Raw genomic sequence first — 26,963 nt, 5'->3', positions numbered from 1 at the left:
TCTTTTATCTTCATTAGCTACTATGAATTCTCACCCCTCTCGCTTTGAGTTTGGTTCTAATATTGTTGAAAGGAATGAAGGTTATAACAGGAATATGCATCAAGGTCAGAGCAATTAAAGATGGATGGAGCCAAGAGGATCTGATCAACCCTTTAGGCAGCAACACCCTCCAAGATATCATGGACAAAGACCATTCTACAATGCATACCAAGGCAATAGACATGGTGGACAACCTTGTAGTTACCAACAAGCCCCACCCTATGCTTATAGGTCATCCTCTCAACACAACCTTGAACCACCACACTCACAAGCTCCTTTTCACCATTCGCCACCATATAATCCTTATTTACGCCGATTCCAATCCAATTACTCCCAAACACCACCACTTCCCAATGTACCACATCCAAATCCATCACCCCGAGAATCAGAAGTTCGCCTCAAGGGAACAGTAGATCAACTTCAAACAACCCTTCATCAACTGGAGCAAGAAATAAGTCAATTATCTTCTAGACGTTCGAACATTCAAGGGCCTCCCAGAGCCCCATGTGGACAATCTAATGAAGGGCGTAGCATGAAGGAGATATTAGAAACTCCAGTGGACAAGACAGAGCATGACTTCGTACTAGAACAAGTAGAGAAAGCTGTCATTATACAAGAAGAAGAGTTGGTTGAAGACTTAGGAGACGCTGAACTTCCATGGGAACCCAGAGTTGTGGAGAATTCTGTCAAGGACGTTACAACTGATGCTAAGGAGGATATTGCACAATCCCCAAGGCAGGTATTTCATGAAAAACTAGACAGAATAATCCAAGAAGCAATTTTCCTTGATGATGATAATCTCAAGTCAAGTTCTTCTAGTAATGAACTTGCATCCGCGAGTGAATTCTCTGAGATCGAAGAATCTTCCCCAAGCGAGTACGAAGATGATACGGAGGTAGATTTCTCTCAACCTCCAGTTTATGACTTAAGTGACGAGGAAGACATAGAAGGGTTTAATCAGGACATGGATACATTTGAAGAATCTTGCAAAGAAGTGAAGAATTTCACAAAAGAGCACAAGGGAGTAGAACTCACAGAACTACTGGAACCACCTATCCCAAGGCCATTACCACCCAATACAAGCTTCAAGTGGGTACAGTCCTTAACCTTTAGCTTTATTTTTCCACTTGAATATGGTTTGCTTGAAACAGATGGCCAGCTTAGAGCTTTCTGCGGCTTTAAGAGTAAGAGGGAAATGGCTCGTGCTCAGAGCTGGTGCACAAAGTTCAATAAGGTTCCACGCTTCAACTCGAAGTGTGCAGATTGGCATCATGATCTATCAAATGGATCTCGGAAAACGTTTGGTTATTCTGGTGAGAATCTAATTTCTAAACCACCTGGATGGAAAAATATAGATCAAGACGAAGGTGGATTTAAAAGCCAAGTTTGGGATCCTGGAATCTATTCTGACATTCGTCACCCAGGGAGCCTGAGAATCTATTTGAAGCTGCTCAGAAGCTTTGCATGCCTAGTTTGGGACCCCGGAGGCTATTGGCATTCCAAGCATTGGTAGAGATTTATGGACGAGTTTAAGCATAAACCGCCATAGCAGGAAGCTCGTCCAATGTCCAACTTAATAACTTTAACTAAAAGTGCTAGGTGGGAGACAACCCACCATGGTATGGTCGTTTCTTTTTCAGTTTTATTTAGTGTTATTTATTTTTATTTCCTTTTCAATTGAACCTGAATATTCTTCATTCGCATTGCATACTACATAATTGCATACCAGTTTAAAAAAAAAGGGTGCGCGACGCGACCGCATCATTCATGCGATCGCGTCAAGTTGCGAAAACACTCCCCACGCGGCCGCGTGATCTGGAGATCGGCATAAACATCTAACGTCCAGAAAGTTAGGCTAGAATCGTGCGGCCATTGTGCGTTTTGCACAAAACGCCCACGCGATCACGTCACTTGCACAACATCAATCCCACGCGACAGCGTGAGCGACGCGATCGCATCGCATGGATTACACAACATCCCAAAAAGAGACAGAGAGTTGCGCTGAAACGACGCTAGAATCGTGCGTTTAGCACAATTTCCAACGACGCGATCGCATGCCCCAGGTGATCGCGTCATTCACTCTTTTAGCTATTCCATGCGATCGCGCCACTCACGCGATCGCGTCAACCACCATTTCAGCCCAACCACGTGACCGCATGCCCCACGCGGTTGCGTGGATTCAAATTTATAACCCCCCAGTCACGTGAACCCTACCATTCGCACCCCCCAACCCCTTCTCCTTCCTCTCTTCTTCTCCAACCACCCAACCACCACCCAGCCACCATCACCAACCGTCACTATCCCGCCGACCACCCAGACCCCGCCGCCACGCCACCCCCTTCCTCCTTCCCCTTCCTTCTTCTTCTTCCTTCTTCCTCCTCCCTCCAACGCCACTGCCCCCCTCCGCGACCACCACCCACCGCCGCCGCCCCGTCCCAGCCGCCCCCCATCCGCCACCCACGCCCCCTTCCCTTCCTCCCCTTTCTCTCTCTTCTACCCCCATAACCCTTCCCGAAGCCCCTGCCTCCGAACAGCACCCGCCGCGCCACCGTCAACTGCCACGCCACCGCCACCGCCACCATCCCCCAGCCACCTCTCTGCCCCACTCTCCTTAATTTGCCTACCAGGTTCTGACGAACACCACCCTTCTATCCATTCGTAGTTAATTCATATTTTTCTGTTTATGTTCATATTTAGGCTAGTTAGATATGCATGTTGTAGTGGATTTTAGGGTGTTAGGTAGCCTAGGATGTGGTTAGTGGATTTAAGCCTGTTTAATTGCACTGTTCGTGTTTCTTGTTTTATAATTTTCGCAATTCTGCTGTTGTTGTGTGTTAGTAATGTTCATATGCTGTTCTTCAAGTTCATGCTGCTATTCCAAATGTTCTTTCTTGTTCATACTCTTTAATTGCAATCTGTTTTAATTCATATGAACTATTCTGATTGCTATTTATTTTCCGGGAACATCCAATTTTAGCCGGAACGCTGCCCAAATTTCTGTACATTATTTTGATTTTCATTCCTGTTTTGGTTTTGGCAAACTTGAACTCTGCTTTAATCAGCTTTTACCAAATCAATTGCTGAATGACAGGGCAAGCTTTCTTATTCTTTTTAATTTCCTGGTTTATAAATTGCATCTTGGATGATTCAATTCCACTTTTTGCTATTTTCATTTGAGTCATCCCTAACTTCCTTGTTTGAATTTGAGTTATCTGTTGCTTTAATTTGTGAATTCTCGTTATTTAGAAATTGATCCTCATGTGACTTACTCTAATCCATTTTTATTCCCTAATTTTAACTTTCTAAACTCTTTTTTTTTTAATTCTAACCAAACCTAACCCTTCAAAACATCTCTTCTGGTTTTTCACTTTCTTTTTAACATTCTAACCAAGGCATGATGATACTTTTTCTAATCAACTTGAATGAAAGTACATTTTGGATTGTTACATTTTTTTCTCAGTATTCTAACTCTTATACAATCCTTAAATGCAAATTTACTTAACTCAATTTCCTCTTCTATTGCCCCTTTGCCACTTTGTGTTTTTTTTTATTATTTGCCTATTTATTTTCCTGTTTTTATTATATCCTGGTTTTCTATTTTTCAGGATGTCTGCCAGCCAAAGAAAAGGAAAAGCAAAGGCAACTACTGGCAAACATAAAAGAGGAGAATCCTCCATGTCCATCCTGGATATCATGCAGGATGACTCTTGGCGGGAGAAACACTTTACCCCGCAGGAGAAGGCTGACCAGCTACTCCCTGCCACTGATCCCCTTAGATTTGCAAACCGATACTGTGAGCTGAAATATCCGGTGTTTGCAACCTCCAGAAACCTGTACCTGGAGAGGAATTTGAAAATCCCAGAAGAACTCCAGCAATACACCTCTGAGCAAATCAAACAAAGAGGCTGATTCTTCCTGGAGAGAAACCTGACTGAGGTCAATGCATCTTGGGTAAGGGAATTCTACTGCAATTACTTCAAAACTTCCCTAGATGCAGTGAACCTTAGGGGGAAGCAGATTCTGGTCACTGAAGAGGCCATAGAGGATGTTCTGAAGCTTCTGCCTAAATCTGATCAGCTGGATGGCTATCAAAGAGCTGATGAGGATATGCGCTTCATGAAATTTGATTGGGATGCAGTCAAGGCTAGGATAGCCCTTGACCCGACCGTTCCATGGATCATGGGTCAGAATACCACCATGCCAAAGGGAATCTAGTGGATTTACTTAAATGATGAGGCTCGGCTATGGCACCAGATCCTGAGAAATTTTGTCATGCCGAGTACCCATGAGACAAAGATACCTACCGCTATGATCACCCTCCTATGGTGTGTGATGGAGGGTAAGGACCTGTACCTGCCACGCTTTATCCGGTACTATATGGCCAGGGTCCACGTCCGAGGCACTCTACCCTTTCCTTATCTGATTACACAGCTAGGCCGTCGAGCTGACGTGCCTTGGGAGGATGCTGATGAGAAGCCACCTGCTGCAGAATGCAAGAAGATTATCCCTCACAGCAGGAACTTTCTGGCTTTGGGCTACAGACCTCCATTCCTCACTGCTACTACTGAGACAGCCACACCATCTGCTGGCCCCTCTTCTTCCACAGCTACCCCAGCTACCCCTGCTACCACCACTGCACCTCCACCTACCTCAGAGCCCATCTATCACCTAGTACACCGCCTGTTTCGACGGCTTGACCAGATGGAGCGTCGCAACAAGCGACGCTATGAGCACCTGAAGCTGATGATACGATCTGGCAACATCCCCTCCGAGCTTGACACACCATCCGAGGCATCTGAGGAGGAGGCGGATGATCACGAGGCAGAGACTCATCCATAGAGCGAGGCTGCACAGGCAGGCACAGAGCAGGCTGCATCACATCAGGAGGCTCTGCCTCAGATTCAGGCTGTAGACCCTGAGATCCCTATCCAGTCAGCACCTCCTCTGCAACAGGCAGATCCTCAGACCACCACCACAGAGACTCCAGTTACCCACCCTTCCAATGATGACACCCCTTCACACCCTGCTTGAGTGAGCATCAGGGACGATGCTTCATTTTAAGTGTGGGGAGGTCACCATCTCTGGCGTATTCTTTTGGTGAACCACTACAGACTCTTTCATTTTATTTTGCTATTTTTCTGTATTTTTCTCATTATTTTTATTTTTATTCTCCCAGTACTTATACATTACTCTTTTCATGTATTTTTACTCTATTTCTGCATTTTGCATTTTTAGTTCATATTTTAGCCATTTAGTTTAGTAGCAATTCTAACTTATTAGTTATAGAAATTGTGGATTAATTAGTATAGTTTACCCTTTTTAGCATAAGATAGCTTAGTTTAATTTGAAAATATAAAAAGGAAGTAAACTAGAGACTTGAACATAATAGAAACAACCCACACCTTGTATATATAGCATTTCATGTTAGCTAGTTAACAACATTTCATCAAGGAGAAACACAAACTTTAAAGCCATTCAAAATAAATTTTACATTGAGAATAATGGGAACTTTTAATTTTACTTGCATGACATACATAATTGATAAATGATTTTTGAGCTAGAGAATACACAGCCTGTGAGTTCTGAGCTTAATTGTATGGTTACATTCAAACCAAAATTTTTATTCCTGTGTGTTCCGCCCTTCTTATTTATTCTGATGTTCTTTACTTTGTTTTAATCTATATGTCCGATTATAGAATAGAAATACATACCAAGAGAGTGATTGAGGCCATTGTTTGATTTTAGCTCACCTATCCCAAATTAGCCTACCTTTTACATCACCCTTGTCAGCCCCCTTGAACCTTTAAACCCCCTCTTATTCTATAAACCACAATACTAGCCTTAAGTAGAAAAACAAAATAAAAATCCCAAGTTGAATCCTTGGTTAGCTTAAGATAGAAAATGTGTAATTGTTTAAGTGTGAGAAACCTATTAGGAACATGGATGATAAAAACAAAAGGTAGAAAAGTTGAAAAGAATAAAATAATTCAAATAAAAATTTTGGGAAGCATGCTCATGTAAAATCAAATAATTGAATTACCATGTGCATTAAAAAAAAAGAAATATTTGTTTTTCAGTATCTAAAGAAAGGGGATACAAAAGAATTCCCCACATGCAAAATAAAGCAATGCACATGGGACAAGATAAAAATTAAAATATGACCATGTATCAAAAGTGGGAAAAATATGGGAAAATAGGTAAAGAAGCTCTGCTTTACAAAGTATGTATGTTAGGTGAGATCCTAGACTAATCAAGGATTCGCTTAATTAGCTCACTTAGCCTTATACATATACCCTTACCTTTACCTTGGCCCCATTACAACCTTAATTAAAGACCTCATGACTTTGGTATGTCTATATTCTATAATTGTTGATTGGTTAGATGAAGAACAAAGTTATAGAAAGGAAGGATAAAAAGAAGAATAGAGTGATTAACCCAATAAACACTGAATGACTAGAGAGTAAACACAAAATCCAGTGAGGGTTCAATAGCTCATTAACATATATCTCTGCTTGAATTATTAATTGTCTTGCAAGTTTATAAAATGTTTTTCTCTCCCGTCTCAACTGTAAAAGTGCTTTATCATTATCTAAGGTTTGGCTATATATATATATATATATATATATATATATATATATATATATATATATATATATATATATATATATATATATATATATGACTCCTTGAGAATGTGAATTAATTCAACTACATGTAAGCTTTATATACAAGTGAATAACAATTAAGAATTGCATGATTCATGTAGGTAGTTGCATTTAGAGTAGATTGCATTGCATGAGATTCCACCACTTTAACCTTAACTTACTCTTTATCTTGGACTTAGCATGAGGACATGCTATTATTTAAGTGTGGGGAGGTTGATAAACCCATATTTTATGATATATCTTGTGCTTAATTTGAGTGATTTATTCAATCCTTCACCCACTTGTTCATATTAATTGCATGGTTTTACTTTCCCTTCCTCATTATGTGACGTATGTAAAAAAACATGTTTCCTATGCTTAAAAATAATCATTTTGATTACCCTTTATTTCCATTCGATACCGTGATTCGTGTGTTGAGTAGTTTCAGATCTTCTAAGGTAGGAATGACTTAAAGGATGGAAAGGAAACATACAAAAATGGAAGAAAAGCACAAAACAGAGTTTTTGAAGAAACTGGCATCCACGCGATCGCATCGGCGACGCGGCCGCATGCCAGCGCGAATCAACAGCGACGCGACCGCATGACTGACGCGATCGCGCACCACAAGCAAAACACATATGACGCGGCCGCATGACTGAAGCGACCGCGTGACAAGGAAAACTCCGAATGATGCGACCGCGTGACCCACGCGGACGCATGACCCACGCGGGCGCGTGACAGAGGCCACGCACCAGAAATTGCAGAAAACGCTCCCAGCGATTTCTGAAGCCCTTTTTGGCCCAAATCCAAGTCCAGAAGGCATAGACCAGAGGTTATGAAGTGGGGAAACGCATCCATTCAAAGGGGACTCTCCAATTAGTTAGTTTTTCATGATTTAGATTTAGATTTGAGGGAGGTTCTCTCCTCTCTCTTTAGGATTAGGATTTAGATTTAGGATTTTATTCGCTTTCCGGATTATCTCTTTACCAGGTTCAATATTCCTTTTTATTTTGTTCTCAACTTAATTATGAATTCTTCTATGTTACAGATTACTCTTTGAATTAATGTTATTTGAGGAATTTCAGTTTAATATTGCTTTCTTTTATTTATGTTACTTTTATCCCCAATCTGAAGATATTTTTATTCCAGTAGATTTACTTTTCTCCTTTCGGTCTTGGTTAAGAAATTAGTAACTCAGGAGTTATCAAACTCAAAGATTGATAATCGTTATCTTTGCTAATTGAATTGAACTTCAATAATCCCAATCTTTCCTTAGGGATTAACTAGGATTTGAGGATCTAACTAATTAGTCACTTGACTTTCCTTTACTCTAGCAAAGGTTAACTAAGTAGAATTAAGATTCAATTTTCATCATCATTGATAAGGATAACTAGGATAGGACTTCTAATTTCTCATACCTTGCCAAAAGTGTGTTTTACAGTTATTTATTTAATTTACAATCTTTTACTTACTTTAATTGCAATTTAAATCACTTGTTCCTCATCTTCAAAACCCCAATTTACAATCTTCATAACCAATAATAAGAATATACTTTCCTGCAGTTTCTTGAGAAGACGACCCGAGGTTTAAATACTCGGTTATCAATTTTAAAGGGGTTTGTTACTTGTGACAACCAAAACGTTTGTATGAAAGGACTTTTGTTGGTTTAGAAATTATACTTGCAACGAGGATTTATCTGCAAATTTCTAGACTACGCAAAAGTTCTCTCATCAATATACAAAAAGCTTCCATAATGTACGGTTTCTTCAGTCAACAAATATGTGTTGACCATATTTCAATTAAATTAATAATACCCAAATCAGGTGTATTCAAGTGGGAATTTGAATTGTTGGTTGTTTTATGACCAAGGAACAAAATATATATTAAGATGACATAATTTTCATTAGATTTATTCATTTGACAACAATCTTAAACACCAAATCAAATACTTATTACTTAGGGGGAACATCAACACCATGTGAGTATCATGTTGGCATGAAAATATAATATGCCTTCAAATTTGATTCAACCTAATCTTTAACGTGCAACATGTATTTGTGTCCACGGAATAATTTAAACCTCTTACTGATAATATATACACATCATTGAAAACGTTCTTTCTACCATAAATACACCTTACATGAATAATATTACCTATACAATCAAAAGAGACCAAAAAAATAATTAATTTTTTTTCATGTACTCTATAAAGCGCGTGCATTATTTGTAATCCATCGTTATAGATGTAAAAAATTTTGTGATAACAATATTATTATGAATATCTTCACTAATTTTTATGTTAACATGTTTTAAATAATATTATTGGATCCTAAATAAGTAAATAATATATATTAACTATGTACCTTCCTGGTTAAATATTGGTTTCATTAATTGAAACGTAGTTAGATTTACCTATATAGTCAAAAAGGCCAGACAAATAATTATTTTTTTCATGTACTCTATATGTAACACCCTACCACACAAAGCTTTACGCTTAAGTTGTAAAACAGAGGTGATGTGGTATTACGACCTCTAAAATAAAATAAGTACATATAATAGCAGAAAAGTTATAATATGCTAGGAGCCTTGAAGAAAAGGGGGAAATAAAAAATCGCACAATAAAGGCGCAACGCTCAAGGAACGAGTTAACTTACGTGCTAAGAAAACCATAACTATCAAACATAAGCTAATAGAAGTGGGAATAGAGTGCCAAAGATACAAAATATCAAGCTCCTAACTCAGCCTGCGAAGTCAAGACTGGCCGGAGAATATTTACACATATATATACATACATATCCAAAACCCAAAAGTACATATACACAATCCTGCCTCTCCATAAACCTCTAAGAGGATCAAAAAGAATAAGTCATGCGGAGAGAAAACTAAGTACATATATATACATCATAGCATAATAAAATATCCCAGTAACCACTCCGCTTCAAGAGTCCAGACGCCTAACGAGATGCCTCTCGACCTGCATCTGAAAATTAACAACATGGTATGGAATGAGAACCGGAGGTTCTCAGTATGGTAAAGGTGCCACACACATAATATATAAGGTCCTGGGAATGCCAGAGGCAATCCTAGAACGCCGACACTCAGATTGTAGAGCTTAAAGTATTAAACAGAAGCCATAAAAGGTGGTTTCCTAGAAATATTTAATCCTAACTTAACTTAACCTTAAATCTAAGTCCTATACTGCCATTCCTCCATACCTCCAATTCCATCATGCATTTTCATAGACAAATAAACAGATAAAGGCAAACACAAGAAAGTTACAACTACTGCAGGTAACAAATACACATTTAGCATGGCAAATACAGATAGGCACACCCAATTAGAGCACAAGCAAGTAATTCAAGTAATATGCATATGATGCATGCCTGTCCTATGGCTGATGAGGCTCATCTGTCGGTTATCCAGCCAACCCGACAAGTCTGAATTGTCCTTAGACTGTCCCCCGACGTGCATCCCCAAGAGTCTATGCATAGATTTTTCTCAAATAATCAATATTGCTCAATGGGGGTAACATTCCCGGGAATTTATGTAGTGCCCGGTCACACTTACGTCGTAGGGTCAACAGAGTATCGAGTTTTCAACCTGGTACACGTGGTGGCAAGCCACGGCACTTAATCCAGGGAATCTCGTATCTCAGATTATTCAAATTCATAAGCCATATAAATAATTCAATTATAATTCATCAACATCCACATCATTCCCAATTGCATCTCATTCATCATCATACATTAAACATATTCAATCCTTATCCTTCATTATATCACCTCCCATTCCATCATCAATAGTTTCAATTCAAAACATAATTCATTCTTTTCTAAGAATCAAACTTCAAACTTAAAACATACTCACTATCTTAATAACTCAAAATCAAACCATATAACCTTTAAATCTAAATCTCTTTTAAATAATCATCTAAATAAAATCTCTAATTTTTTATAAAATTTCGGCAGCATCTCCTCTAAAACTCGGACTTTGCCACCCTTTTCGGGTCCAAACCTGCTTTCTTTTCAATTCAACATACCCTTCCTCATCATCATAACAATCACCACAATAAATCTACTTCAAATCAACAATTAAACTCATACAATATTCAAATCCAACAACCAAAATTCAACTAAGGATCATAGTTCACAAATCCTAGGCTTTTAACACAAAATACCTCATTATCACAACAACCTCCACAATAGTTATACCTCAAATCAATAATTCACCAAATCATTAGTTAATCAACAATAACATTCAACCATAATTCTCTCCAAATTAACATAACAACATTCACCATCCAAAATTAAAAACTAATTATCCAATAAACTTCAACCAAATATATTCATCGATAAATTACTAAACATTAAACATACACCTGCATTCCAACTTATCCAATGGTCATCTAGCCTAAGTTTTCACAGAACATTATATATTAAATGCAAGAAACCTAAACCATACCTTAGCCGATTTCCACGTAACGACCAAAGCTATTTATTCAAAACCAAAACAGCCCCTCAAAACTCAACTAATCCGCTTCCTCCAAGTTCCAGTATTCATAATTTCAAGCTCCAATTATTTATTTTCAACCTAATACACATTCATAATACATATATACCCAATTTAATACTCAAAGCTCAAATTTAATGAAATTAAAATAGAATTATCGTATCCTCACCTTACCCAAGCTTCACATAAGCAAGAGTGAACGTTTCTCTCAAGCTAATTGGATCCTAAAACATCAGAAATCAAAGAAATTCAATATTCCCACTTAAAATTCGAAAATTGGGGGAAATGAGAGGCTGAAGTGGAATATCAAGTTACCTATGAAATTGTTCCGGTAGAAATGTAGAGCTCGACGCGGTGAACGCGTAGCCGCAAACGGTGCGGCGATCGGAGCTCGAACGGAGGAATTACGGGATTTGGAACTTTGCCGTAAAGGTTCGGCATTCCTTTCCTCTCCCTGGAGCTCAGCTGCGTCCTTGAGGAAATGAGGGCGGGCTCTTTTTAATGGGCTGGTCCGGTTGAACCGACAGCCCGGTTCGGGTCCGGTTCAACCGGTTCGGTCCTTTCGGTCCATTCTTGGACCGTTTTCTTCAAAATTAGTGTCAAAATTCTCGTTTCGATGAGTTCTACCCTAATTTAATATAGCATTCACATTTCTAATCCTCCTTATTAAAAACTAATTTATTAACTAATTATCTACTAATTTAACCGGGGTTTACATCCTACCCACCTAATAAAGAATTTTGCCCTCAAAATTCAAATATAGTTACCTGAAAAGAGATGTGGATAGTCCTTTCGCATATCTGATTCGAGTTCCCAGGTATGTTCCTCGATACCAGCTCGTCTCCAAGCTACTTTTACCAATGATACTTCCCTTCCTCGTAATCGTTTAACACTGGTGTCATCAATCCTCACCGGAATTACTGGGAGTGTTAGATCTTCTCTCACTTGGATTGGTTCTGGTTCTAGAACATGACTTGCGTCAGGAGTATACTTCCGAAGCTGTGATACATGAAATACATCGTGCAAATTCGAAAGGTACGGCGGTAAGGCAATTCTATAAGCCACTGGTCCAATTCTCTTCAGAATCTCAAACGGTCCAATATAACGAGGATTCAGTTTCTTGGTCTTAATAGCTCTTCCCACTCCAGTGGTTGGTGTAACTTTCAGAAAGACATGTTCTCCTTCTTCGAATTCCAAAGGCTTTCGCCTCTGATCAGCATAACTTTTCTGGTGGCTCTGGGCTATAAGCATTCGATTACGAATCTTCTTTATCTGCTCAGTCGTTTCAGCTATCATTTCAGGCCCTAACAAACTCCTTTCTCCAGTTTCATACTAACATAGTGGAGACTGACATTTTCTGCCATACAGAGCCTCATATGGAGCCATTCCGATGCTCGCATGATAGCTATTATTATAAGCAAATTCTATTAATGGCATATACCGATCCCAGCTTACCGGCTGGTCCAAAACACAAGCCCTTAGCATATCCTCTAAGGTCTGAATAGTTCTTTCTGACTGACCATCTGTCTGAGGGTGATACGCAGTACTCAAACTTAACTGAGTCCCAAATGCACGCTGAAAAGCTCCCCAGAACCTTGATGTAAAACGGGGATCTCTATCAGATATAATAGTAGAGGGCACACCATGTAACCTGACAATCTCTTTGATATACATTCGAGCCAATTCCTCCATTGTGCAACTTATTCGGATAGGAAGAAAGTGAGCTGATTTTGTCAGTCGATCCACAACCACCCAAATAGCGTCACAACCAGATCGGGTTCTAGGCAAACCTATCACAAAATCCATTGCGATACTCTCCCATTTCCATTGTGGAATCTCCAAAGGCTGAAGGGTCCCTGATGGTCTCTGATGCTCAATCTTAACCTTCTGACACGTTAAACATTTAGATACATGCAATGCCACATCATTCTTCATACCTGGCCACCAGAACATCGCTTTCAGATCCTGATACATTTTAGTGCTCCCTGGGTGAATTGAAAACCCGCTCTTGTGAGCTTCCTTCAAGATACTTTGTCGTAGGTCTCCAACATCAGGCACAATAATCCGGTTCTTGAACCTCCATAAACCATCCTGACCTTTTGACATTCTCCACTGTTTTCCCTGTTCAACTGCTGGTAATACCTTACGTAACGCTTCACTATCTTGATGAGCCTTCAGAAGTTCTAATTTAAAATCACTTGAAATCTGTAACTGACTCAAACACAAGATTCCAGATTCTTCTCTAACTCCCAAATTCAAACCTTGAAATGCCTTCAGTAACTCTTCCTCCCGTAGCATCATCCAAGCTGCATATAAAGACTTCCGACTCAAAGCGTCCGCCACAACGTTCGCTTTTCCTGGATGATAATTCAATTCAAAATCATAATCTTTCAGAAGCTCCATCCACCTCCTCTGACGCATATTCAACTCTTTCTGCTCAAAAAGATACTTCAAACTCTTATGGTCTGAGAAAACATGAAACTTAACGCCATAGAGGTAGTGCCTCCAAATCTTTAAAGCAAACACAACAGCAGCAAGTTCTAAATCATGTGTCGGGTAGTTCATCTCATGCGGCCTTAACTGCCGTGAGGCGTATGCTACAACATTCTGGTGCTGCATCAAAACACACCCCAACCCTTTCAGAGATGCATCACAATACACTTCAAACGATTCACTTGGTTCAGGTAATACCAATACAGGTGCAGTAGTCAACCTGTGCTTCAATGCCTGGAAACTCTCTTCACATTCCGGAGTCCAGATAACAGGTGTATCCTTCCTAGTCAACTTAGTTAAAGGTAAGGCGAGCTGTGAAAATCCCTTAATGAATCTGCGATAATACCCTGCCAAACCTAAGAAACTCCTGATCTCTGTCACTGAAGTTGGTCGCTCCCAATTCATCACTGCTTCCACCTTAGCAAGATCCACAGCTACCCCCTGCTTACTCACCACGTGGCCAAGAAACTTCACTTCACTCTTCCAGAACTCATATTTAGATAGCTTAGCATATAACTTCCTGTCTCTCAGAATTTGCAGCACAGTTCGCAAATGATCAGCATGTTCCTCTTCAGTCTTAGAATAAACAAGAATGTCATCAATGAAGACAATAACAAACTTGTCCAGATACGGTCGAAAAATCCTGTTCGTATAATCCATAAATACTGCCGGGGCATTAGTTAACCCGAAAGACATCACTGTATACTCATAATGACCATAACGGGTTCTGAAAGCAGTTTTCGGAATATCCTCGTCTCTAACCCTTATCTGATGATATCCGGATCGCAGGTCAATCTTAGAAAACACACCGGCACCCTGTAACTGATCCATTAGATCATCGATTCTAGGCAACGGATATTTATTCTTCACAGTGATCTTATTCAATTGCTGATAATCGACACACAGCCGCATACTTCCATCCTTCTTCTTTACCAGTAACACTGGCGCTCCCCACGGAGAAACACTTGGTCGGATAAAATGCTTACCCAATAGATCTTCCAGCTGAGCCTTCAGTTCAGCCATTTCTAAAGGCGACATCCTATAAGGAGTAATTGAAATTGGACCGGATCCAGGTACCAACTCAATTGCAAATTCAACCTCTCGGTTAGGTGGGAATTCATTAATATCATCCGGAAACACATTTGGAAATTCACATACAACCGGAATTTGCTCTAAACTCTGATCATCACCTGATACTCCCGCAGTTAATAACATAATACCCTGACATTCGGTTCCAGAACAGTTTACTATCATAGAATTCAAATAGTAACTATTCACCACAACCGGTGCTTCTGACCCTTCTGGCATAAACTGTACTGACTTCTCAGAACAATCAAGCAAAACATGATTCTTGGATAACCAATCCAATCCCAAAATGAGATCAAGACCAGTCATAGGCAAACAAATCAAATCATGCACAAATTCACGCTGTTGCACTCGAAAAGGAACTTGTGGACATTCTATCCTAGTCACCATAGCTTCATGAGTAGCATTATATACTTTCAAATCATAACCTAGAACCACCATTCTCAATCTTAATTCATGGGCCTTTTCAAATGCAATAAATGAATGACTTGCTCCTGAATCAAATAAAGCATTTAAGATTTTACCAGCCATTTCACAATTACCTCTAATAAGTATCTCAGATCCCTCAGCACCAATGGTAGAAGTAGTGTATACTCTCCCCGGCTGTTGCACCCTACCAGTCTCATACTTCTTCTTCTCAGGGCAATTACTGGCTATATGCCCGGGATGTCCACAGGAATAGCACACTCCAAGTCCTAATCTACACGGAACTCCAGGATGATATTTTCCACACTTCTGACAATTCAGATCCTGCTGTGGCTGCTTCCCAAACCTTTTTCCTTGATTAGCAGTAATATTCGGCCTTCTGTAATTACCTTGACCCTGAGTCTGCTGCGAAACAAAACCTCCACGTTTGAAATTCCTACCTCTCGGAGCAAAGTTCCTCCCTGAAGGCCTCTGAAAAGGCATCCTCAAACTCCCTTTCTCTGCTGCCGCCTTCCTCACACAATCCTCAGCCACCCTACTCTTATTCACTAATTCAGAAAATACCCTGATCTCCATTGGGGCAACGAAGCTTAGAATATCGCTCTGAAGACCTCCCTCATATTTAATACACTTCCATTCAGCAAAATCTTCAGGCGCACCTTGACAGATACGAGAAAAGCGACATAACTCCTCAAATTTGCTGGTATACTCAGCAACAGTCATTTGTCCCTGCTTTAACTGCATTAATTCAAGTTCCTTGGCATTTCTAGCTGAATTAGGAAAGTATTTCTTATAGAACTCTGTCCGGAAAACCTCCCAAGGAATCGCAGCACCATCAGGCTGCAGGATACGTCGTGTTCCCTGCCACCAATATTGAGCTTCACCTTGCAACTGATAAGTTCCAAATTCAACCCATTGCTCTTCAGGAACCTGTTGTGCCTGTAATGCCCTTTCCATAGCCTGAATCCAATTATCTGCATCAGTGGGATTTGAGGTTCCCCTAAAAGTCGGAGGGCGAACTTTCAGAAATGTAGCAAGTGTCATAGGACCGTCTCCATCATTATTGTTCCCATGATTACCCTGATTTATCTGATTACCCAGTGCCTCAGCTGTTGCCTGCATAGCTGCAGCCATATTTCCCAAGGCAGCCATAAAGTCTACTGGATCAGTCCCTGTGGGTACAGGAGTAACGGTGCCTGTCCTACCTCTACCTCGCCCGCGACTGCGTCCGCGAGTCGACATCTGGTCCCTATACACACCAAACAAGTGATATTAAGTTGATCAGTCTCAATATCGCAGGTCTAATGCTTTAAGTTCCAAATGCATGCTCACAAACGTTTATGCCATATATATCAATCAGATATCCTAATAGCACATAAACACATATATAGAGAATGCACAGAAGCACAATCAGTCCGTCTTTCAGGCTCTATAGGAACGAACTGCTCTGATACCATTAATGTAACACCCTACCACACAAAGCTTTACGCTTAAGTCGTAAAACAGAGGTGATGTGGTATTACGACCTCTAAAATAAAATAAGTACATATAATAGCAGAAAAGTTATAATATGCTAGGAGCCTTGAAGAAAAGGGGGAAATAAAAAATCGCACAATAAAGGCGCAACGCCCAAGGAACGAGTTAACTTACGTGCTAAGAAAACCATAACTATCAAACATAAGCTAATAGAAGTGGGAATAGAGTGCCAAAGATACAAAATATCAAGCTCCTAACTCAGCCTGCGAAGTCAAGACTGGCCGGAGAATATTTACACATATATATACATACATATCCAAAACCCAAAAGTACATATACACAATCCTGCCTCTCCATAAACCTCTAAGAGGATCAAAAAGAATAAGTCATGCGGAGAGAAAACTAAGTACATATATATACATCATAGCATAATAAAATATCCCAGTAACCACTCCGCTTCAAGAGTCCAGACGCCTAACGAGATGCCTCTCGACCTGCATCTGAAAATTAACAACATGGTATGGAATGAGAACCGGAGGTTCTCAGTATGGTAAAGGTGCCACACACATAATATATAAGGTCCTGGGAATGCCAGAGGCAATCCTAGAACGCCGACACTCAGATTGTAGAGCTTAAAGTATTAAACAGAAGCCATAAAAGGTGGTTTCCTAGAAATATTTAATCCTAACTTAACTTAACCTTAAATCTAAGTCCTATACTGCCATTCCTCCATACCTCCAATTCCATCATGCATTTTCATAGACAAATAAACAGATAAAGGCAAACACAAAAAAGTTACAACTACTGCAGGTAACAAATACACATTTAGCATGGCAAATACAGATAGGCACACCCAATTAGAGCACAAGCAAGTAATTCAAGTAATATGCATATGATGCATGCCTGTCCTATGGCTGATGAGGCTCATCTGTCGGTTATCCAGCCAACCCGACAAGTCTGAATTGTCCTTAGACTGTCCCCCGACGTGCATCCCCAAGAGTCTATGCATAGATTTTTCTCAAATAATCAATATTGCTCAATGGGGGTAACATTCCCGGGAATTTATGTAGTGCCCGGTCACACTTACGTCGTAGGGTCAACAGAGTATCGAGTTTTCAACCTGGTACACGTGGTGGCAAGCCACGGCACTTAATCCAGGGAATCTCGTATCTCAGATTATTCAAATTCATAAGCCATATAAATAATTCAATTATAATTCATCAACATCCACATCATTCCCAATTGCATCTCATTCATCATCATACATTAAACATATTCAATCCTTATCCTTCATTATATCACCTCCCATTCCATCCATCAATAGTTTCAATTCAAAACATAATTCATTCTTTTCTAAGAATCAAACTTCAAACTTAAAACATACTCACTATCTTAATAACTCAAAATCAAACCATATAACCTTTAAATCTAAATCTCTTTTAAATAATCATCTAAATAAAATCTCTAATTTTTTATAAAATTTCGGCAGCATCTCCTCTAAAACTCGGACTTTGCCACCCTTTTCGGGTCCAAACCTGCTTTCTTTTCAATTCAACATACCCTTCCTCATCATCATAACAATCACCACAATAAATCTACTTCAAATCAACAATTAAACTCATACAATATTCAAATCCAACAACCAAAATTCAACTAAGGATCATAGTTCACAAATCCTAGGCTTTTAACACAAAATACCTCATTATCACAACAACCTCCACAATAGTTATACCTCAAATCAATAATTCACCAAATCATTAGTTAATCAACAATAACATTCAACCATAATTCTCTCCAAATTAACATAACAACATTCACCATCCAAAATTAAAAACTAATTATCCAATAAACTTCAACCAAATATATTCATCGATAAATTACTAAACATTAAACATACACCTGCATTCCAACTTATCCAATGGTCATCTAGCCTAAGTTTTCACAGAACATTATATATTAAATGCAAGAAACCTAAACCATACCTTAGCCGATTTCCACGTAACGACCAAAGCTATTTATTCAAAACCAAAACAGCCCCTCAAAACTCAACTAATCCGCTTCCTCCAAGTTCCAGTATTCATAATTTCAAGCTCCAATTATTTATTTTCAACCTAATACACATTCATAATACATATATACCCAATTTAATACTCAAAGCTCAAATTTAATGAAATTAAAATAGAATTATCGTATCCTCACCTTACCCAAGCTTCACATAAGCAAGAGTGAACGTTTCTCTCAAGCTAATTGGATCCTAAAACATCAGAAATCAAAGAAATTCAATATTCCCACTTAAAATTCGAAAATTGGGGGAAATGAGAGGCTGAAGTGGAATATCAAGTTACCTATGAAATTGTTCCGGTAGAAATGTAGAGCTCGACGCGGTGAACGCGTAGCCGCAAACGGTGCGGCGATCGGAGCTCGAACGGAGGAATTACGGGATTTGGAACTTTGCCGTAAAGGTTCGGCGTTCCTTTCCTCTCCCTGGAGCTCAGCTGCGTCCTTGAGGAAATGAGGGCGGGCTCTTTTTAATGGGCTGGTCCGGTTGAACCGACAGCCCGGTTCGGGTCCGGTTCAACCGGTTCGGTCCTTTCGGTCCATTCTTGGACCGTTTTCTTCAAAATTAGTGTCAAAATTCTCGTTTCGATGAGTTCTACCCTAATTTAATATAGCATTCACATTTCTAATCCTCCTTATTAAAAACTAATTTATTAACTAATTATCTACTAATTTAACCGGGGTTTACATCCTACCCACCTAATAAAGAATTTTGCCCTCAAAATTCAAATATAGTTACCTGAAAAGAGATGTGGATAGTCCTTTCGCATATCTGATTCGAGTTCCCAGGTATGTTCCTCGATACCAGCTCGTCTCCAAGCTACTTTTACCAATGATACTTCCCTTCCTCGTAATCGTTTAACACTGGTGTCATCAATCCTCACCGGAATTACTGGGAGTGTTAGATCTTCTCTCACTTGGATTGGTTCTGGTTCTAGAACATGACTTGCGTCAGGAGTATACTTCCGAAGCTGTGATACATGAAATACATCGTGCAAATTCGAAAGGTACGGCGGTAAGGCAATTCTATAAGCCACTGGTCCAATTCTCTTCAGAATCTCAAACGGTCCAATATAACGAGGATTCAGTTTCTTGGTCTTAATAGCTCTTCCCACTCCAGTGGTTGGTGTAACTTTCAGAAAGACATGTTCTCCTTCTTCGAATTCCAAAGGCTTTCGCCTCTGATCAGCATAACTTTTCTGGTGGCTCTGGGCTATAAGCATTCGATTACGAATCTTCTTTATCTGCTCAGTCGTTTCAGCTATCATTTCAGGCCCTAACAAACTCCTTTCTCCAGTTTCATACTAACATAGTGGAGACTGACATTTTCTGCCATACAGAGCCTCATATGGAGCCATTCCGATGCTCGCATGATAGCTATTATTATAAGCAAATTCTATTAATGGCATATACCGATCCCAGCTTACCGGCTGGTCCAAAACACAAGCCCTTAGCATATCCTCTAAGGTCTGAATAGTTCTTTCTGACTGACCATCTGTCTGAGGGTGATACGCAGTACTCAAACTTAACTGAGTCCCAAATGCACGCTGAAAAGCTCCCCAGAACCTTGATGTAAAACGGGGATCTCTATCAGATATAATAGTAGAGGGCACACCATGTAACCTGACAATCTCTTTGATATACATTCGAGCCAATTCCTCCATTGTGCAACTTATTCGGATAGGAAGAAAGTGAGCTGATTTTGTCAGTCGATCCACAACCACCCAAATAGCGTCACAACCAGATCGGGTTCTAGGCAAACCTATCACAAAATCCATTGCGATACTCTCCCATTTCCATTGTGGAATCTCCAAAGGCTGAAGGGTCCCTGATGGTCTCTGATGCTCAATCTTAACCTTCTGACACGTTAAACATTTAGATACATGCAATGCCACATCATTCTTCATACCTGGCCACCAGAACATCGCTTTCAGATCCTGATACATTTTAGTGCTCCCTGGGTGAATTGAAAACCCGCTCTTGTGAGCTTCCTTCAAGATACTTTGTCGTAGGTCTCCAACATCAGGCACAATAATCCGGTTCTTGAACCTCCATAAACCATCCTGACCTTTTGACATTCTCCACTGTTTTCCCTGTTCAACTGCTGGTAATACCTTACGTAACGCTTCACTATCTTGATGAGCCTTCAGAAGTTCTAATTTAAAATCACTTGAAATCTGTAACTGACTCAAACACAAGATTCCAGATTCTTCTCTAACTCCCAAATTCAAACCTTGAAATGCCTTCAGTAACTCTTCCTCCCGTAGCATCATCCAAGCTGCATATAAAGACTTCCGACTCAAAGCGTCCGCCACAACGTTCGCTTTTCCTGGATGATAATTCAATTCAAAATCATAATCTTTCAGAAGCTCCATCCACCTCCTCTGACGCATATTCAACTCTTTCTGCTCAAAAAGATACTTCAAACTCTTATGGTCTGAGAAAACATGAAACTTAACGCCATAGAGGTAGTGCCTCCAAATCTTTAAAGCAAACACAACAGCAGCAAGTTCTAAATCATGTGTCGGGTAGTTCATCTCATGCGGCCTTAACTGCCGTGAGGCGTATGCTACAACATTCTGGTGCTGCATCAAAACACACCCCAACCCTTTCAGAGATGCATCACAATACACTTCAAACGATTCACTTGGTTCAGGTAATACCAATACAGGTGCAGTAGTCAACCTGTGCTTCAATGCCTGGAAACTCTCTTCACATTCCGGAGTCCAGATAACAGGTGTATCCTTCCTAGTCAACTTAGTTAAAGGTAAGGCGAGCTGTGAAAATCCCTTAATGAATCTGCGATAATACCCTGCCAAACCTAAGAAACTCCTGATCTCTGTCACTGAAGTTGGTCGCTCCCAATTCATCACTGCTTCCACCTTAGCAAGATCCACAGCTACCCCCTGCTTACTCACCACGTGGCCAAGAAACTTCACTTCACTCTTCCAGAACTCATATTTAGATAGCTTAGCATATAACTTCCTGTCTCTCAGAATTTGCAGCACAGTTCGCAAATGATCAGCATGTTCCTCTTCAGTCTTAGAATAAACAAGAATGTCATCAATGAAGACAATAACAAACTTGTCCAGATACGGTCGAAAAATCCTGTTCGTATAATCCATAAATACTGCCGGGGCATTAGTTAACCCGAAAGACATCACTGTATACTCATAATGACCATAACGGGTTCTGAAAGCAGTTTTCGGAATATCCTCGTCTCTAACCCTTATCTGATGATATCCGGATCGCAGGTCAATCTTAGAAAACACACCGGCACCCTGTAACTGATCCATTAGATCATCGATTCTAGGCAACGGATATTTATTCTTCACAGTGATCTTATTCAATTGCTGATAATCGACACACAGCCGCATACTTCCATCCTTCTTCTTTACCAGTAACACTGGCGCTCCCCACGGAGAAACACTTGGTCGGATAAAATGCTTACCCAATAGATCTTCCAGCTGAGCCTTCAGTTCAGCCATTTCTAAAGGCGACATCCTATAAGGAGTAATTGAAATTGGACCGGATCCAGGTACCAACTCAATTGCAAATTCAACCTCTCGGTTAGGTGGGAATTCATTAATATCATCCGGAAACACATTTGGAAATTCACATACAACCGGAATTTGCTCTAAACTCTGATCATCACCTGATACTCCCGCAGTTAATAACATAATACCCTGACATTCGGTTCCAGAACAGTTTACTATCATAGAATTCAAATAGTAACTATTCACCACAACCGGTGCTTCTGACCCTTCTGGCATAAACTGTACTGACTTCTCAGAACAATCAAGCAAAACATGATTCTTGGATAACCAATCCAATCCCAAAATGAGATCAAGACCAGTCATAGGCAAACAAATCAAATCATGCACAAATTCACGCTGTTGCACTCGAAAAGGAACTTGTGGACATTCTATCCTAGTCACCATAGCTTCATGAGTAGCATTATATACTTTCAAATCATAACCTAGAACCACCATTCTCAATCTTAATTCATGGGCCTTTTCAAATGCAATAAATGAATGACTTGCTCCTGAATCAAATAAAGCATTTAAGATTTTACCAGCCATTTCACAATTACCTCTAATAAGTATCTCAGATCCCTCAGCACCAATGGTAGAAGTAGTGTATACTCTCCCCGGCTGTTGCACCCTACCAGTCTCATACTTCTTCTTCTCAGGGCAATTACTGGCTATATGCCCGGGATGTCCACAGGAATAGCACACTCCAAGTCCTAATCTACACGGAACTCCAGGATGATATTTTCCACACTTCTGACAATTCAGATCCTGCTGTGGCTGCTTCCCAAACCTTTTTCCTTGATTAGCAGTAATATTCGGCCTTCTGTAATTACCTTGACCCTGAGTCTGCTGCGAAACAAAACCTCCACGTTTGAAATTCCTACCTCTCGGAGCAAAGTTCCTCCCTGAAGGCCTCTGAAAAGGCATCCTCAAACTCCTTTCTCTGCTGCCGCCTTCCTCACACAATCCTCAGCCACCCTACTCTTATTCACTAATTCAGAAAATACCCTGATCTCCATTGGGGCAACGAAGCTTAGAATATCGCTCTGAAGACCTCCCTCATATTTAATACACTTCCATTCAGCAAAATCTTCAGGCGCACCTTGACAGATACGAGAAAAGCGACATAACTCCTCAAATTTGCTGGTATACTCAGCAACAGTCATTTGTCCCTGCTTTAACTGCATTAATTCAAGTTCCTTGGCATTTCTAGCTGAATTAGGAAAGTATTTCTTATAGAACTCTGTCCGGAAAACCTCCCAAGGAATCGCAGCACCATCAGGCTGCAGGATACGTCGTGTTCCCTGCCACCAATATTGAGCTTCACCTTGCAACTGATAAGTTCCAAATTCAACCCATTGCTCTTCAGGAACCTGTTGTGCCTGTAATGCCCTTTCCATAGCCTGAATCCAATTATCTGCATCAGTGGGATTTGAGGTTCCCCTAAAGTCGGAGGGCGAACTTTCAGAAATGTAGCAAGTGTCATAGGACCGTCTCCATCATTATTGTTCCCATGATTACCCTGATTTATCTGATTACCCAGTGCCTCAGCTGTTGCCTGCATAGCTGCAGCCATATTTCCCAAGGCAGCCATAAAGTCTACTGGATCAGTCCCTGTGGGTACAGGAGTAACGGTGCCTGTCCTACCTCTACCTCGCCCGCGACTGCGTCCGCGAGTCGACATCTGGTCCCTATACACACCAAACAAGTGATATTAAGTTGATCAGTCTCAATATCGCAGGTCTAATGCTTTAAGTTCCAAATGCATGCTCACAAACGTTTATGCCATATATATCAATCAGATATCCTAATAGCACATAAACACATATATAGAGAATGCACAGAAGCACAATCAGTCCGTCTTTCAGGCTCTATAGGAACGAACTGCTCTGATACCATTAATGTAACACCCTACCACACAAAGCTTTACGCTTAAGTCGTAAAACAGAGGTGATGTGGTATTACGACCTCTAAAATAAAATAAGTACATATAATAGCAGAAAGTTATAATATGCTAGGAGCCTTGAAGAAAAGGGGGAAATAAAAAATCGCACAATAAAGGCGCAACGCCCAAGGAACGAGTTAACTTACGTGCTAAGAAAACCATAACTATCAAACATAAGCTAACAGAAGTGGGAATAGAGTGCCAAAGATACAAAATATCAAGCTCCTAACTCAGCCTGCGAAGTCAAGACTGGCCGGAGAATATTTACACATATATATACATACATATCCAAAACCCAAAAGTACATATACACAATCCTGCCTCTCCATAAACCTCTAAGAGGATCAAAAGAATAAGTCATGCGGAGAGAAAACTAAGTACATATATATACATCATAGCATAACAAAATATCCCAGTAACCACTCCGCTTCAAGAGTCCAGACGCCTAACGAGATGCCTCTCGACCTGCATCTGAAAATTAACAACATGGTATGGAATGAGAACCGGAGGTTCTCAGTATGGTAAAGGTGCCACACACATAATATATAAGGTCCTGGGAATGCCAGAGGCAATCCTAGAACGCCGACACTCAGATTGTAGAGCTTAAAGTATTAAACAGAAGCCATAAAAGGTGGTTTCCTAGAAATATTTAATCCTAACTTAACTTAACCTTAAATCTAAGTCCTATACTGCCATTCCTCCATACCTCCAATTCCATCATGCATTTTCATAGACAAATAAACAGATAAAGGCAAACACAAGAAAGTTACAACTACTGCAGGTAACAAATACACATTTAGCATGGCAAATACAGATAGGCACACCCAATTAGAGCACAAGCAAGTAATTCAAGTAATATGCATATGATGCATGCCTGTCCTATGGCTGATGAGGCTCATCTGTCGGTTATCCAGCCAACCCGACAAGTCTGAATTGTCCTTAGACTGTCCCCCGACGTGCATCCCCAAAAGTCTATGCATAGATTTTTCTCAATAATCAATATTGCTCAATGGGGGTAACATTCCCGGGAATTTATGTAGTGCCCGGTCACACTTACGTCGTAGGGTCAACAGAGTATCGAGTTTTCAACCTGGTACACGTGGTGGCAAGCCACGGCACTTATCCAGGGAATCTCGTATCTCAGATTATTCAAATTCATAAGCCATATAAATAATTCAATTATAATTCATCAACATCCACATCATTCCCAATTGCATCTCATTCATCATCATACATTAACATATTCAATCCTTATCCTTCATTATATCACCTCCCATTCCATCCATCAATAGTTTCAATTCAAAACATAATTCATTCTTTTCTAAGAATCAAACTTCAAACTTAAAACATACTCACTATCTTAATAACTCAAAATCAAACCATATAACCTTTAAATCTAAATCTCTTTTAAATAATCATCTAAATAAAATCTCTAATTTTTATAAAATTTCGGCAGCATCTCCTCTAAAACTCGGACTTTGCCACCCTTTTCGGGTCCAAACCTGCTTTCTTTTCAATTCAACATACCCTTCCTCATCATCATAACAATCACCACAATAAATCTACTTCAAATCAACAATTAAACTCATACAATATTCAAATCCAACAACCAAAATTCAACTAAGGATCATAGTTCACAAATCCTAGGCTTTTAACACAAAATACCTCATTATCACAACAACCTCCACAATAGTTATACCTCAAATCAATAATTCACCAAATCATTAGTTAATCAACAATAACATCAACCATAATTCTCTCCAAATTAACATAACAACATTCACCATCCAAAATTAAAAACTAATTATCCAATAAACTTCAACCAAATATATTCATCGATAAATTACTAAACATTAAACATACACCTGCATTCCAACTTATCCAATGGTCATCTAGCCTAAGTTTTCACAGAACATTATATATTAAATGCAAGAAACCTAAACCATACCTTAGCCGATTTCCACGTAACGACCAAAGCTATTTATTCAAAACCAAAACAGCCCCTCAAAACTCAACTAATCCGCTTCCTCCAAGTTCCAGTATTCATAATTTCAAGCTCCAATTATTTATTTTCAACCTAATACACATTCATAATACATATATACCCAATTTAATACTCAAAGCTCAAATTTAATGAAATTAAAATAGAATTATCGTATCCTCACCTTACCCAAGCTTCACATAAGCAAGAGTGAACGTTTCTCTCAAGCTAATTGGATCCTAAAACATCAGAAATCAAAGAAATTCAATATTCCCACTTAAAATTCGAAAATTGGGGAAATGAGAGGCTGAAGTGGAATATCAAGTTACCTATGAAATTGTTCCGGTAGAAATGTAGAGCTCGACGCGGTGAACGCGTGGCCGCAAACGGTGCGGCGATCGGAGCTCGAACGGAGGAATTACGGGATTTGGAACTTTGCCGTAAAGGTTCGGCGTTCCTTTCCTCTCCCTGGAGCTCAGCTGCGTCCTTGAGGAAATGAGGCGGGCTCTTTTTAATGGGCTGGTCTGGTTGAACCGACAGCCCGGTTCGGGTCCGGTTCAACCGGTTCGGTCCTTTCGGTCCATTCTTGGACCGTTTTCTTCAAATTAGTGTCAAATTCTCGTTTCGATGAGTTCTACCTAATTTAATATAGCATTCAATTTCTAATCCTCCTTATTAAAACTAATTTATTAACTAATTATCTACTAATTTAACCGGGGTTACACTATAAAGCTCGTGCATTATTTCTAATCCATCGTTACCGATGGTTAAAT

General features: G+C 39.8%; 2 protein-coding genes and 1 long non-coding RNA gene across 5 annotated transcripts; all 3 read right to left on the bottom strand.

Moving 5' to 3' along the window:
• Positions 1-9,493: 9,493 nt before the first annotated feature.
• LOC140176347 (uncharacterized) lies at positions 9,494-12,488 on the bottom strand. 3 transcript variants are annotated; one of them, XM_072206719.1, is made up of 3 exons: positions 11,960-12,488; positions 11,362-11,416; positions 11,145-11,273 (listed from the first exon to the last, which is right to left on the bottom strand). In XM_072206719.1, exons 1-2 carry the CDS (start codon positions 12,486-12,488, stop codon positions 11,406-11,408), a joined length of 540 nt encoding a protein of 179 aa, XP_072062820.1. In that variant the 3' UTR covers positions 11,145-11,273; positions 11,362-11,405. The 3 variants fall into 3 exon arrangements, 2 of the variants coding, with proteins under 2 accessions (XP_072062819.1, XP_072062820.1); XM_072206718.1 differs by lacking the exons at positions 11,145-11,273; positions 11,362-11,416 and adding an exon at positions 9,494-9,663; XR_011867488.1 differs by lacking the exons at positions 11,362-11,416; positions 11,960-12,488 and adding an exon at positions 9,527-9,663 and having other exon boundaries at positions 11,145-11,275.
• A 4,428-nt stretch (positions 12,489-16,916) lies between these two features.
• Positions 16,917-20,039, bottom strand: LOC140176346 (uncharacterized). The gene is made up of 2 exons (XM_072206717.1): positions 19,471-20,039; positions 16,917-17,173 (listed from the first exon to the last, which is right to left on the bottom strand). Exons 1-2 carry the CDS (start codon positions 19,997-19,999, stop codon positions 17,148-17,150), a joined length of 555 nt encoding a protein of 184 aa, XP_072062818.1. The 5' UTR covers positions 20,000-20,039; the 3' UTR covers positions 16,917-17,147.
• Positions 20,040-24,383: 4,344 nt separating this feature from the next.
• Positions 24,384-26,688, bottom strand: LOC140176348 (uncharacterized). Its single transcript, XR_011867489.1, has 4 exons — positions 26,520-26,688; positions 26,375-26,429; positions 26,158-26,286; positions 24,384-24,680 (listed from the first exon to the last, which is right to left on the bottom strand). It is a non-coding gene; the product is annotated as an uncharacterized lncRNA (long non-coding RNA).
• Positions 26,689-26,963: the final 275 nt, after the last annotated feature.

Source organism: Arachis hypogaea, chromosome 11 (genome assembly GCF_003086295.3).
Source record: "Arachis hypogaea cultivar Tifrunner chromosome 11, arahy.Tifrunner.gnm2.J5K5, whole genome shotgun sequence".
NCBI lineage: Eukaryota > Viridiplantae > Streptophyta > Magnoliopsida > Fabales > Fabaceae > Arachis > Arachis hypogaea.
The sequence above is the reverse complement of the archived record's forward strand: the minus strand, read 5'-3'. Positions and strand labels throughout refer to the sequence as shown.

What these genes read in the sequence shown, in the direction of transcription:
- LOC140176347 (XM_072206718.1), bottom strand. Translation starts at nt 12,488, where the DNA reads ATGATAGCTGAAACGACTGAGCAGATAAAGAAGATTCGTAATCGAATG. An exon ending in CTATCCACATCTCTTTTCAG is followed by an intron (nt 9,664 to 11,959) that starts GTAACTATATTT and finishes GTTAATTTTCAG; the next exon opens with ATGCAGGTCGAGAGGCATCT.
- LOC140176346 (XM_072206717.1), bottom strand. Translation starts at nt 19,999, where the DNA reads ATGATAGCTGAAACGACTGAGCAGATAAAGAAGATTCGTAATCGAATG. An exon ending in CTATCCACATCTCTTTTCAG is followed by an intron (nt 17,174 to 19,470) that starts GTAACTATATTT and finishes GTTAATTTTCAG; the next exon opens with ATGCAGGTCGAGAGGCATCT.